The following is a 13,586-nucleotide window of genomic DNA, read 5'->3' as shown; positions in this document are numbered from 1 at the left end:
AGTTTGTATAAAAAAAAAGTAATAATCAGTCAAAAGAATTTAATTATTTTGATAAGAAGTCAAAAGAAAACTTTAAATACTAATTCCCTCAAAAAATTAATAATGAATTTAATTTAATTTTTCAATATACTTTTTTTTCTTTTCGTTTTACCAACAAAAAATAACTTTCTTTCTATGATTAAAAAAAAAAACTATAGCTATTTTTCTAAAGCAAGTTTTTCTATATAACTAGAGTAAAACGAAAACAAGAAATCACACTTCAATTTCACCGCAATTGATACTAGCTTCAAGAGTAAACCCATTTTATGAGAAGATGATGAAATCAATGGATTCTGTTACAGCTGAAAAGGTTAGCAATCATATTCATGATGATCTTGCATTTTCCATTTTGTCCAAATTGCCTCTTAAATCTTTGAAACGGTTTAGTTGCGTACATAAATCATGGTCTCGCTTATTTAACAATCCTAAATTTACAAACATGTACCGCAATTATTTCATATCCAGTACTTATGAGGAGGATGGTTCACGTCTCCTCCTACAACAGACTCTATATTTTCCCGACCTTCATCATGTGTTATATTTGCTTTTTGGTGAGAGGTTTGAGAATAAGGTCAAATTAGATAGACCACCTCCATTTCAAGAGGATAATAGAGCTATTCATATTTTAGGTCCGGCTATTAACGGTATTGTTTGTCTCTATCAAGGACGAGAACCTGTTGTTCTATTATGGAACCCATCTACAAAGGAATACAAGGTCCTTCCTCCCAGCCCTACCGAGTCAACTGTACATTATGAGAAAGATTATTATTATATTCATGGATTTGGTTATGACCATGTTAAAGATGACTACAAGGTCATTCGATATGTATCTTATCTAGAAGTACCTGATGATTTTGAAGGTGATATGGAAGGTGAGCAAATCAAGCTGTTACGTGACGACGTGTGGGAGATATACAACCTAAGAAGCAACTCTTGGAGAAAACTTGATCTGGATCTTCCTCGTACTCATTACGGTTGGGTAGGTGTGTATGTGTACATGAATGGAGTATGTCATTGGTATCAAGATGAATTTGAGCATAAAGGATATTTGGTGTCATTTGACTTAAGCAACGAGGTGTTTTGTACAACACCCCTGCCCTTGTATACAAATGATAGTTTTGATCCTGGATTTTTTATGAGATATTTGATGGTATTCAATGACCACATTGCGTTGATCTCAAACTATGTAGAAATGACTACATTTCACATATCTATTTTGGATGAACTCGGTGTGAAGGAGTCTTGGACCAAACTCTTCATTATTGGGCCGCTACCTTGCATTGAGCATCCTATTGGGAAGGGAAAAAATGGTGATTTATTCTTCAGAAGAAAAGATGGCGAACTAGTCAAATTTAATATAAGTACTGGAATGATTGATGAGCTTGGTCTTAAAGGGGAATTCGGTTGTTGTCAGATTGTCAATTACAAGGAAAGCTCTCTTCCTATTGGACAAATAAGTGATTGATCATCAGCGTTCTTTCCTATATGCACTTTTTTTTTCTTATTTGTAAGAATGATATTTCCTTTACTCAATGACCTCCAATTTTATGTAAAAAATAAGGTATATTTGGGAGCTTGAACTTGACAAGCTAATGAACACACCATGGCTTTACTTTGCGGTCATTTTTTAATAAATTGAACATTATTATCTGTTTGGCTAAGCATCCTTAAGTTTTTTCCTTCTGTCTTGTTTTTGAATCACAGTCTTGCATTCTATGTTTCAGTCATGCTTAATCTTACTCTATAAAAGTTGCTTTGCTCGGCTACGATGCTTTGGTGAAAAGCTAAAGTGCTTAACCCTTGAATTAAAAGCTTCAAATTTCTAAGTTTCAGTTCACAACATGGTAGTAAAGTTTTTGTAACTACATGGTTTAAAGGATGATTCTTATTCTGATAAATACATTTTAAATATAAATTTTTGCATAGGTTAGGGGACTTGGTTTAAAGGGTTATGCAAATTATATAAGAGAAGATACCTTACAAGATGTATGTGATGAGTTTTTCTCTGTATATGCTTCGGGCAATTTTAGACTTATATTGTCCAATGGATCTCAAGACTTATATTGTCCCTTCGTTTAACTTCAATGTAAAATATACCATTCATACCACACCATATTTTCATAACACATAAGATATCAGAACCACATAAACGACACTAGGATGATATTCAGTTTGTACACTAGTCCAATGCACATTTAAGATGCATTACATCCGATTTCCACAAGCCATAAAATAAAGTTGATGACGAAAAGTTCATATTCTCAATCAGTTTCTAAATTTGCTACCTACATGATAATAATTCTAATAATCGGTGTCATGCATTTCATATTCCTCTGACCGGAAGAAGAACTTCCTTATGAAGGAGTATCGTAATAACAAGTACATCGTTGATGCAATAATCTCTATTATATATATTTGCACTATTTTTTTTTAAAAGTACACTTGGCATACTATTAGTGAAAAGGTTCATTTAATGATTTTTCTCATGTACACACAAGGTATGATGGAGTTTATAATAGGAAAAAAACAAACAAAATTGAAATCCAAGTATGGTAACCGAAAGTGTTGTGCAAAGAGTCAGAATTTGAAATTGTTGTTTAATGCACCAATGTTTTCTTTTATGTACACAGTAAATATGAAAAAGTTTATAATAGAAACAAAAATCATAATTTGATGAATTATCCTAAAATGTTATCTCTATTTTATAAGAGTATTTAATTTACCAACGATGATTAAGGCTTATTTTTTTACAATACATGACATTGATGATGCTTATTATTTTTCAATATACGCAATATCAATAATGTCCAGGATGGATCATTCAAAGCATATAACAATCAGCCGATTTGTTAAAAAAAAACGATTAGCTTTATCGATCGGTCAAACATTTCAATTGCAACATTTAACCATAAGTTTTGGTACTTATTTTTAAACCAAATACTAATAATCTTTATTATAAACATTTGCCGTTTTTTTTTTTGAAAAGTACACTTGGAACTCCTTCTTGCTTCATCTCATTAATTGCTTGATCAAAGATTCAAATTACCATATATTTACTCACATGCTATTTATGTCATTTGCATCACTCACACAAATTTAATTTATTTCAATTAATTTACTAAAAAGCAAAATGGAAATTATAAACATTTTAATTTTAATAGCCTATCATGAATATGTTTTGTATTATCAACCAATAAAAATTGACCATGATTCATGATTTAAATTATCAACCAATCATGATTCATGATTAAAATTACCAACCAATCAAATTTGAGCATACATGTCATCCTTTTAACTTTTACTTAGGTTTTTTCCCCCTCTATATAGTCAATATGTCTGTCATCATTTTCATCTTCATCGTAGCACACATCCTTTCTCTCTATCTTCATTGTGACACACACCTTCTCTCTCTCTCTCTCTCTCTCTCTCTCTCTCTCTCTCTCTCTCTCTCTATCTCTCTCTCTCTCTCTCTCATATTTTTATAATTTTATTTGTTTTCGTTTCCTTTATTTTTTGTCTTTTTATCACAACAATTCTTTTTAAATATGAAGAGACAACTCTCTAAATTTTAGTAACGCCTTCCATAGTTTATGCAGCATGAAAGGAATGATATGGTACATAATATGTTTATACACATTTTTAGTTTTTTTTGTTACACATTAAAATTAAATAAAAATATATTTGGTCAAAAAATAGTGTGCGTAAGTAGATGTCAAATATATGGTTATCAATAAAATAAAATTGTCAAAAAAAAAGTTATCAATAAAATAAAATCATTTGGTTTGAATTATTACGATTTTGTTTTTAAGATCAAATGCACCAATTGATGAATATTAATGTACAATTTTTTTTCCGTTACAATATGCACGAATCAAGCACTTGATTATTTTGGTTACTTTATGTCTTTGGCTATAAATATCCGTTTTGACTCTCACACTTTTCACACAACTCTCTATTCACAATACATATTATTGAAAGTCTTCTATGAACCTCTATTTTCTCTCTTTGTTACAATGTCAATTTTTTACACATTTCTCTTATTAATGTACATGACGCATGTGTTGTAACAACTTATTTGATTTCTTTGATATATGTAAGAGAATCACAAGTTTTGGTAATTCATATTATTGAAAGTCTTTTCTAAGTATGTTTTTCTTTTTTTAACAAATACAATGTAGTTTTTCTTCTTCGGTATAAAGTTGTGTTGTTGAATATTTTATAACTTTTTTTGTGTGTTTTGACTTTTTAATTTGCAGAAATTATTCATGAATAGACGATATTCATGAAGATTGAATTATGGAAAGGAAAAAAAAAGTATAGTTGAGATCCAAAGGGAACAAAAGACAAACGTGCTTCTTTATTCTTTTAATTGGAACTTTTTATTTGGCATGAAAGTGATAATTATGATAGTAGCTATACTACCATTTCAGTTGGAAGATAGATGTTAATTATAATTATAATAGGTGGTGACGTTATAAATTGAATCAATATTCTATATTTTTAGGAAATTGTCTTAAGGATGTATCTAGCAAGGGCATGAACAAGACGATAGAAGACAATACTACTATTGTAATTGATCACACAATAATATGACAATTGATTTTGCACTTAAATTCATCATCAAAATAAAACCTATTTACTACGTTAACTACCTTGCCTTAACTATATTAAAGTAAATAATTGTAATTAATGTTTATTAGGGTATTAAATTATTTTGATATTGATTGATTTACATTTATTAATGTATATCTTTTCATTAATGTGCACTATTTTTTTTAGAGTGCACTATTTTTTTTAGAGAAGGAAATTTGTATTAATGAAGTAATTGTATTATTATCTTTTTTTAAGCAAAGAAATAAATATTAAATAAAGGCAAGTATAAAAGCTGAGAGTATATAAACCTGACCCCGCAACCACGAAATCAACCTTAAAAGGATATTAAAACATATGATAAACAACAAAATCAACCTTAAAAGGATATTAAAACATATGATATCAGCAACTAAATTAAATTGATTTTTTTCTAAAAAATTCTTGAAAAAAAAAAAATCAAAGTACATCATGTCTTTTAGTAGGATTTGGATTCTCTACATTGAAAATTCTCTCAAATCTTCTTCAGTGTAATCTCAACAATTAAACATGAGAGAGAAGTTGAGAATTAAATTATAAAAAAATGGTTTTTGTATTTTAATCGTGTAGATTGAAAATGGATAAAAATTGAGAAAATTTTCAATGGAGATAATCCAATTCCCTTTTAGTAGCATAGTGCACATAAAAGTCTTTTATAATACAAAAAAATAATAATACATTTATGGTTAATTTTATAAAGAAAAATATAAATGGAATAACACCTTAATTATCATTTCACCGTAATAATTTTTGAGGTTTAACATTTAATGTCGTTATATAAATAAAATCAAAAACCACAATGAATTTCTTTCTACCAAAACCATAAAAGACATAAGTTATATTGGTCACCTCACTTATATGTTGCTCAAAATATACTTTTGAATTTAATGTTGAACTTTAACTCATACTTGACACGTGAACATCTTTCCCTTCAGTGTGAGATTCTTGATGTCTGTGCTATAAAGATATAAACAAATAAGATCAGACAGAGACACAACATGCTAAAAAAGGTGGGTTAGTTGTGTTTTCATGCAAGAAGATTTTCATTCCTTTCTTTCATGAGAAGAGGGAAATAAACTTAGAAAATATAACAAAATGACAAATGAATTTACACCTAAGAAAAATGATAAAGGAAAAAAAAAGAAGTGTGTGATATGTTCTTAAGAGTATAGGAAATAGCGTGAGTTGCGGGAAATTTTATGAGTTTGTTGAATAAGCTAGAGATTTATGAGTAATTATTTTAACAAAAAAATTAGACTCATTTAGAAAATGCGACATCATTTTGAAATATCTAATGAGCATGTATTTCGTCAAATCAACATCATATATATGCCTCTTTCCATTTTCACATTCACCAAAGACAAAATGTGAAAGAATTTGAACCAATGGAGGTTAAATAGAAAAAATAGCATAAAAATGAATGACACTGAAAGACTTGATTTTAAGATCAATGAATTAAACAAATGATATACAATCTCACTAAGAAGTCATAATGTTGGAGCTTCAGGGGGAGCCTCGATCATCATATTAGGCTAAGAGCAATCACACAAGTGAGATCAATACCTCATTTCACCTAAAATGTCTTATAAACATGTATTTATGAATTCAGCACAACACAACTACATTTTGCCATTGTCAGATCCCACTACATATAGGTAATTATTTTATCAAAAAATTAGATCTAATTAAAAAAAACCTCACATTATTTTTAATGTCTAATAAGCATATATTGTCAACTCAGCATAACACGTCTGCAATTTTCCACTCTCATTTGCCACCAAAGACAAAAATTGAATGAATTTGAAATAATAGAGGTTGAATAAAAAAATTCACATGAAAGAGGAAGACATCAAAAAACTAAATTTAAAAAAAAAACAAATGACATATAAAAAAAAAATATTGTTCATCGTAATGTTGAGACTTTCAAGGGATGCTACATTGAATTTGATCATTACATTAGACTAAGAAAACCCACTTAAGTGAGTTTGACACCATATCTTCATCCTAAACCTTAAGACATTAGGTATATAGATCACATCACTTATGTGTCGCTCAACATACACTCTTACCTCCAATATGAAACTTTAACTCAGACTTGACACATTAACTTTTATCCCTCAAGTATGAGACTATCCACTGCAGGGATCTACCACTAGGAACCTCTTCTGCTTCCTCACAGTCCAATCGAGATATGATGCCATCGTTGAACCTTATGGGGTAGTCAACACTGGTGTGCATTTATCCATTGAACAAAGATCAACCACACAAATGAAAATGATACTAGACTACGCTTGGTGCAGGTGTTCATACTAAAGAATAAACATTTAACTTACCAAAAATTTAGGCTCGATTAAAAAAAAAACAACATTTAAATGTGTCTAATAAACACGTATTTTGTTAACTCAACAAATCACATAAGAGTTTATTCATGATTAAATCCATAAAAACCAAAAGTGAAGGGATTTAAATTACTAGAGATTAATTAAAAAATATTGCATGAAGGTGAACAACATCTTAAACCTTAAATTTAATATAAAACTTAAACATCTACTCTTATATTGGTCATCTTTTTTTTTTTTTTTTAGCATAAAGAGGTAGCAGGATGACCGCTAACCTCTAAGCTTCATTAAGAAAAGAGAAAAAAAATACAAAAAGAGACTTGATGCATCAACTATGAAACTTTATTGGTCATCTCACTTATATGTTTGTCAACATCTACTCTTGAATCAACTATGGAACTTTAAGTCAAAATTGACACATCAACATATTTCCCTTATGTGTGAGACTTGATGCATTTGTGATTTGGTGACATAGACACAACATGGTAAAAAAGGTGGATTGATGGTGGTTTATGTAGGTTTATGTTCCCATATTTAATGAAAAGAGAGAAAGGAAATTAGAAAAGGAAAGAATATGAAAAAGCAATTTGAACATGAGAGAAATGATAAGGAAAAAAAAGTTTGTATTTTGTCTGTGGAGGTATTAGGAATAGAATGAGTTAATGGTAATTTTATGGGTTAGTTGAAGAAATTGGAGATTTATGAGTAGTATTTTACCAAAAAAAATAGATTCAATTAAAAAAGTCCCACATCATTTTAAAATGTCTCTTTGTCAACTCAACATAAAACATTTGTGTTTTTCATTGTCAAATTCCACCAAAGACTAAAAGTGAAGGTGCAATAACAACCAACAACAACCAAATCTTATCCCCACCAAGTGGAGTTGGCTATAGAGATTCAATTTTGTAATTTTTTTTATGTTTGTTGTAGATGCTAACACAACCCTCTTTTTTTATATTTGGGATTGGGACCAAGGCTACCATAAACAAGATTAAAGTTCAAAAGTGGATGTATTTGAAAGAACATAGGTTGAATAAAAGCAATTGCATGAAAGTGAGCGTCATCCAAAAACTTTTCTTTAATATAAAAAATTAAGTAAAGAACATCCGAAAACTAAGATAACAATTTATCATAATGTATGGAGCTCCGAGGGAACCTGTAATCACTTGGATCATCACATTTGGCTAAGAGAAACCCCATAAGTGAGATTGACACCACATTTTCATCCAAAACCTTAAGACATTAGGTATATATGTCATTTAACTTATTTGTTGCTCAATATATACTCTTGCATCCAATGTAGAAATTTTACTTGCAAATGACACATTACCATCCCTCCCTTAAGTGTGAGATTCTTTGTGTCTATGATATGGTGAGATAGCAAAATAAGATAAGAGGACCAATATGGTAAAAAAATGTGAGTTGGTGGCTATTTCATAGACGGGTGTCTTTGTTCCTTTCTTTAATGTGGAGATAGAAAGTAAATTAGAAAAAGAAAGAAGAAAAAGGAATTTGAACAAGAGAAGAATGATAAGAAGTAAAACTAAGGAGAGTGTGTTTTATCTATGACAATATAATTAATAGAATCAATTGTTGGTAATTTTATGAATTTATTTAAGGAATTGGAAATTACTGGGTAATTATGCTACCAAAATATAGATTCATTAAAAATGTCGCATCAATTTAAAATGTCTATTAAATATGTATTTTGTCAACGTAGCATAACACATCTACATTTTTCCATTGTCAAATCATACCAAAGACCAAAAGTGAAGGAATTTAAAGTAATAGAGGTTGAATAAAAAATTGCTTGAAAGCGAATGACATCCTAAAACTAAAATTTAAATAAAAATTAAACAAATGACACCCAAAAACTAACAAAACAAATCATTATAATGTTGCGACTTCCATTGGAACCTACATTGGGTTGTATCATCATATTAGTCAAAGAGCAACAACACAAGTCAGATCGACATCACTTCTTCACCCAAAGTCCTAAAGCATTAGGTATATGGATAATCTCCCTCATATGTTTTTCAACATCTACTCTTGCATCCAATGTCAAATCTTAACTCATAATTGACAGATTAACATATCTCCATTAAGAGTCTCTCCGTGTCTGTGACAGACCACCAAGAAGCACTCCATCCGCCGTCCACAATGTTGAACCGGGATATGATACCACCTCCGGGCTTTATAGGGGAGTCAACATTGATGTGATTCGACACATTACAGAAAGAGAAACCACACAAGTGAGAACGATACCACATCTTCATCGAAAAATTGAAGACTAAAATACGAGTTTCATTAATTTATTTGTTGTTCAACCTCCACTTTTTTATTTAATATTGAACTTTAACCGACACTTGATACATCAGAGCATTTTCTCCCTCAAATATGACGAAATTATATCTCGTGCTTGACACGGGTGTCCATTTGGGGCGTTTGACACTTGATAATGCATCGTTATTGTTTTGAGGCGTTTGACCGAACCATGCGCGATATAATGTCTTATGATGGTGTCGATAATACAGACAAACCATTTGGGGTCTTTCTGTGGTTTTCGGCGGTGATTTCAGACAAATTTTTCCAGTGATAAGAAAAGGATGCAGAAAAGACATACTTGCTTCATCCATCAACTCATCAAAGTTTTGGAGTCACTGTAAGGTTCTCACACTTACAACAAATACGTGTTTACGTGCTTCAACCGTTCGTGTCGAGCAAGATGAGATAAGAAAGTTTGTCGATTGGATGCTTTCAATTGGAGATGGAATAAGATCCACCAACGAGAGTGGATAAATTAAGGTACCCATTCCTGATGAGTTGCTGATAAAAGATTCCTCTGATTTGTTGCGTTCTCTGGTTGATTTTGTATATCCGGATTTTTTCGCAAAACATGAAGATCTCGGATTTTTTTCCAAACGCGAGGGATACTTGCTCCCACGCTGGATGCAGTTGATCACGTAAACAAATTCCTTCTATCATTGGTTCCAGGAGACAAAAAGGAATATACCAGTTCTGATTCAGTTTGCAAATCAGACGAGAATAGTGAGGTATAAAGCGAATGGTTTACCACCAAATTCTTAAACAATATCAAGTTTTCCGGTATTCCAAACCACAAGTTGAGATTTAAAGTTGAATGTCGAGTTATGTTGTTGAAGAACATTGACCAAGCAACTGAATTGTGCAATGTGACTAGGTTAATTGTAGACAATCTTGGGAAGAACTTTGTCGGTGTAACTGTTATTACCAAAAAAATGTTGGTGAAAAAGTAATTATTCCAATACTAAACTTGGTTCCAGGTGATCCTGAACTGCCTTTCAAATTTACTACGAGACAGTTCCCGCTGGCTGTGTGTTTTGCAATGACAATAAATAAAAGTCAGGGTTAGTCGTTGTCTCATGTTGAAATCTATCTTTCCAAACCGGTTTTTACTCATGGACATTTGTATGTCGCTGTGTTGAGGGTCACTTCCAAAAAGGGATTGAAAATGCTTATACTGGATGAAGAAAACCGCGTGTGTACTGAGACCACTAATGTTGTGTACCGTGATGTTTTTTGGATTGTTTAACCGGTCGTTCCTGATGACGCAGGTGGGTATGAGTTTTTTTTCTCTTTTAAACTTCATTGTAATATATATTTTTTATTTGGATATGAATTGGTTGTTTCTACTTGCAACCATTCTAATAGTTGCATAAAGAAAGAGTAATGGATTGGTCGTGTAGATAAACTACAATTCTGGAACTAACAATTAAGATCACACTTCTTATTTCATTGTATAAAATCCAATGACATTTATTGTTGTGCAAAGAACAGGCCGAGTGATCAATTTTTATACAATTTGCTATATATCCGTCTTTTTTTTTTTCTTTGTTCTTTGGAGCACCTATGTCTATGTGCATGCACAGGACAATTTTGTAGTCCTTTTTCAAGCCTTTTCTGTTGTGTTTTTATAACATGCTTAGTTAAAAAATGTGATAGATAGTTGGTGTCTTTGTCGTTGTTTGTTATACTTATTTGTTACACGATTGAATAATTACAAATTCGTGTTGGATGTTAAGATGAATCAAGTGTATGCACGATATTAACTTTGTATATATAAGCGTATCCGCTATAGAAATCATGGAATTTGAAAGAAACTATATATAAGGGCATCTGGTAGAGACGATTGGTTAGGTAGGGACAATTAATTGTATATGCAGCGGTAGGCCTCGAGACTCCAACACCCACAGTTATATGCAGAACATAAAAAATAAAAATAAAAAGACTCACGTCTCCGTAATAAATTTTAGCCATCTTAGCCATCCATGTAAAATATTCCGACATTAAATACTAATGTTTCGACGTTACATCCGTTAAATCATTCCTGTTTAACGATACGAAAATCCAAATAACTATATACACGTTGATATTTGCATATATAAGCAATCGAAAATCCGATAACAATGCATTCTATTTATATATTGTGTATAAAATAATGAATTTGCTATTTAATTAGATTTTATAAAAAAAAATAGTCGTAATTCTAGCCCGTGCTTGGCACGGGTTTCCAAGCTAGTTCTCAATCATTTGGGTACTCAAATCAAACCGAACTAACTCTCCATTGTTTGATGTAAAGAATATATCACCCTTATTCTCCGCTCCAATAGGATGGTCAACACAATCTAATGGTCCAATCACAAAGAGTTGTTGACTTATTTGCATAGCTTGTTTCATAGCTTAAGATAAAAGCAATGGATCCATTTAACGCCACAAATCGTCTATCAACCAATACAAAACCAAAATTATCATGCACATATGAGGGTAGGGGTGTTCTAAAGAATATGTCACTGCTCAATTTTGGAGACCTAAACAGAGCATAGACGGCACCAGGAAACCGCAGAACACGCAGTGGATCTCACCCAACTTATAGTTGGTTCTGATTTATGTATGTTCACTATTTTCTATGTATTTGATTGTTTAGTTATGAGTAGCTAAACACTTAGATTGATTAAACCATGAGATGAATCTTTGTGATCTGTGATGGTGTAATTTGTTAAGAACTCTCTTTAACATGAATGATTGTTTGTATGACTACTAACCCTAGCTTCTTTCAACCATATAAATTGATCTTAGGAATTGAATGACTACTAACCCTAGCTTTTAATCCTGAAATAGTAATTCTGTTTAATTCAACATAGGAACCTAGAGATAGGAAATTGAGAGTTATGACTTATGGATTAACGTTCTCACCATGCTTCCACAATTATTCGATCAGTTTAAGAGATTAAAAGGTTATAACTTAGGAAAGGGTTTTGAGTCAAGAGATTTATCAAACCCACTTAGTTAATCCGTCGTAAAGCTAGATTAATTTCTTTGAGAGAGAAGAGAGCCAAATTACTCATAGTGAGCAATAGAGGATTCGAAAGGCTTGATTATCTGTTTTAATCGAGTTATCAAACCATTTTATTTACTTTGTTTAAGTTTTATGCAACCGAATCCAACTGCCTAGGGCAACCCATAAATTTAATACATCCTTTATTTTAACGCTTTTGCCGAGTAGAAATTGAAACAGTTCATGTGGATACAAACTTATAAATTTTATTACTTCGATATATTTTTAGTACACTTGCTAAAAGTTTATCAAGTTTTTGGCACCGTTGCCGGAGACTGTTGAATCATTTCAACTTGGCAATTTTGTTTCTATTTAGGATTTCTGTCATTTATATTTTTGTTTATATATTGAAAAAAAAAATATTGAAAAAAATAATAATTTATGCACTTCGTTTTCTTCTCATTGTACTATGCTAATAAAAAGTTTATACAAGTTTTGCAGCTATGATAGACAGGTTAGCAGGCATGTTACGCCTCTATGACACAGAAGAGATTGTTACGTTACAGTATGAAAAATATATGCTATCTTTGAAGATAAAATATTTGGACAGTAAAATCTCGATATTAAATGAGAGTTGTGGTCGTTTTGAGGCGAATCAACCAGGTAGTGATTATGAAGGGAAGAAAGAGGTGATCAACATGGATTACAATACTCAACTTCAAAATATTTTAGATGATTTCTTGGTGTCAAATCAAGTTTCATTTGAGAAGTTTGATGTTCAGTGTGGAGATCTTGTTGAGAAAGTACATGGGTCTCAAAGGAAGTTGGTTAAGATGGAGACTGAGTGTCACAAGGTTGTGTTGGAAGAAAATCCAAAAGTGAGGAGTGTTGATATTTTCCCGAAGTCTGAACCAACGGGGGTTAAAGAAATCACTCATGTGCAAATGGATAGATGTCCTTCTTTAAGGTGGGAGAGCTCAAATGACAAAGATTTAGCGGCTGAAGCATAGGAGCATCTGCTGCTTTGTGCCAAATTCATGGAATTCCTACCAAACAAGAGGAAGAAGAAGGATGACATATTCTTTCTATCATTTTTTCCACCCTAACAGTAGTTGAAGCGTCAAGCTTAATGACGTAAAAGAAAGCACTTGGTGGGAGGCAACCCATCCTTTTTATTATGTTTTTATGTTCAATATTTTATTTCTATTGTTGAGGCAGACAATTGTCAGTGTGTTTGAATAACTCAGTTGTACCCTCTGTTATAT

The 13,586-nt window shown here is 31.5% G+C and overlaps 1 protein-coding gene across 1 annotated transcript; it reads left to right on the top strand.

Moving 5' to 3' along the window:
- The first annotated feature begins 298 nt into the window (after nt 1–298).
- Nucleotides 299–1,731, top strand: LOC146917936 (F-box/kelch-repeat protein At3g06240-like). Its single transcript, XM_085717328.1, has one exon. It carries the CDS (start codon nt 314–316, stop codon nt 1,502–1,504), a length of 1,191 nt encoding a protein of 396 aa, XP_085573454.1. The 5' UTR covers nt 299–313; the 3' UTR covers nt 1,505–1,731.
- The last annotated feature ends 11,855 nt before the right edge of the window (nt 1,732–13,586 follow it).

The sequence above is a fragment of the Medicago sativa genome, chromosome 6 (assembly GCF_051527215.1).
Source record: "Medicago sativa cultivar Bolivia chromosome 6, Bolivia_mono, whole genome shotgun sequence".
Taxonomy (NCBI): Eukaryota; Viridiplantae; Streptophyta; class Magnoliopsida; order Fabales; family Fabaceae; genus Medicago; species Medicago sativa.
Note: the sequence above shows the minus strand (reverse complement) of the source record. Positions and strands in the feature narration are given on the sequence as shown.

Excerpts from the sequence above, each read along its gene's own strand:
- LOC146917936 (XM_085717328.1), top strand. The coding sequence starts at position 314 with ATGATGAAATCAATGGATTCTGTTACAGCTGAAAAGGTTAGCAATCAT.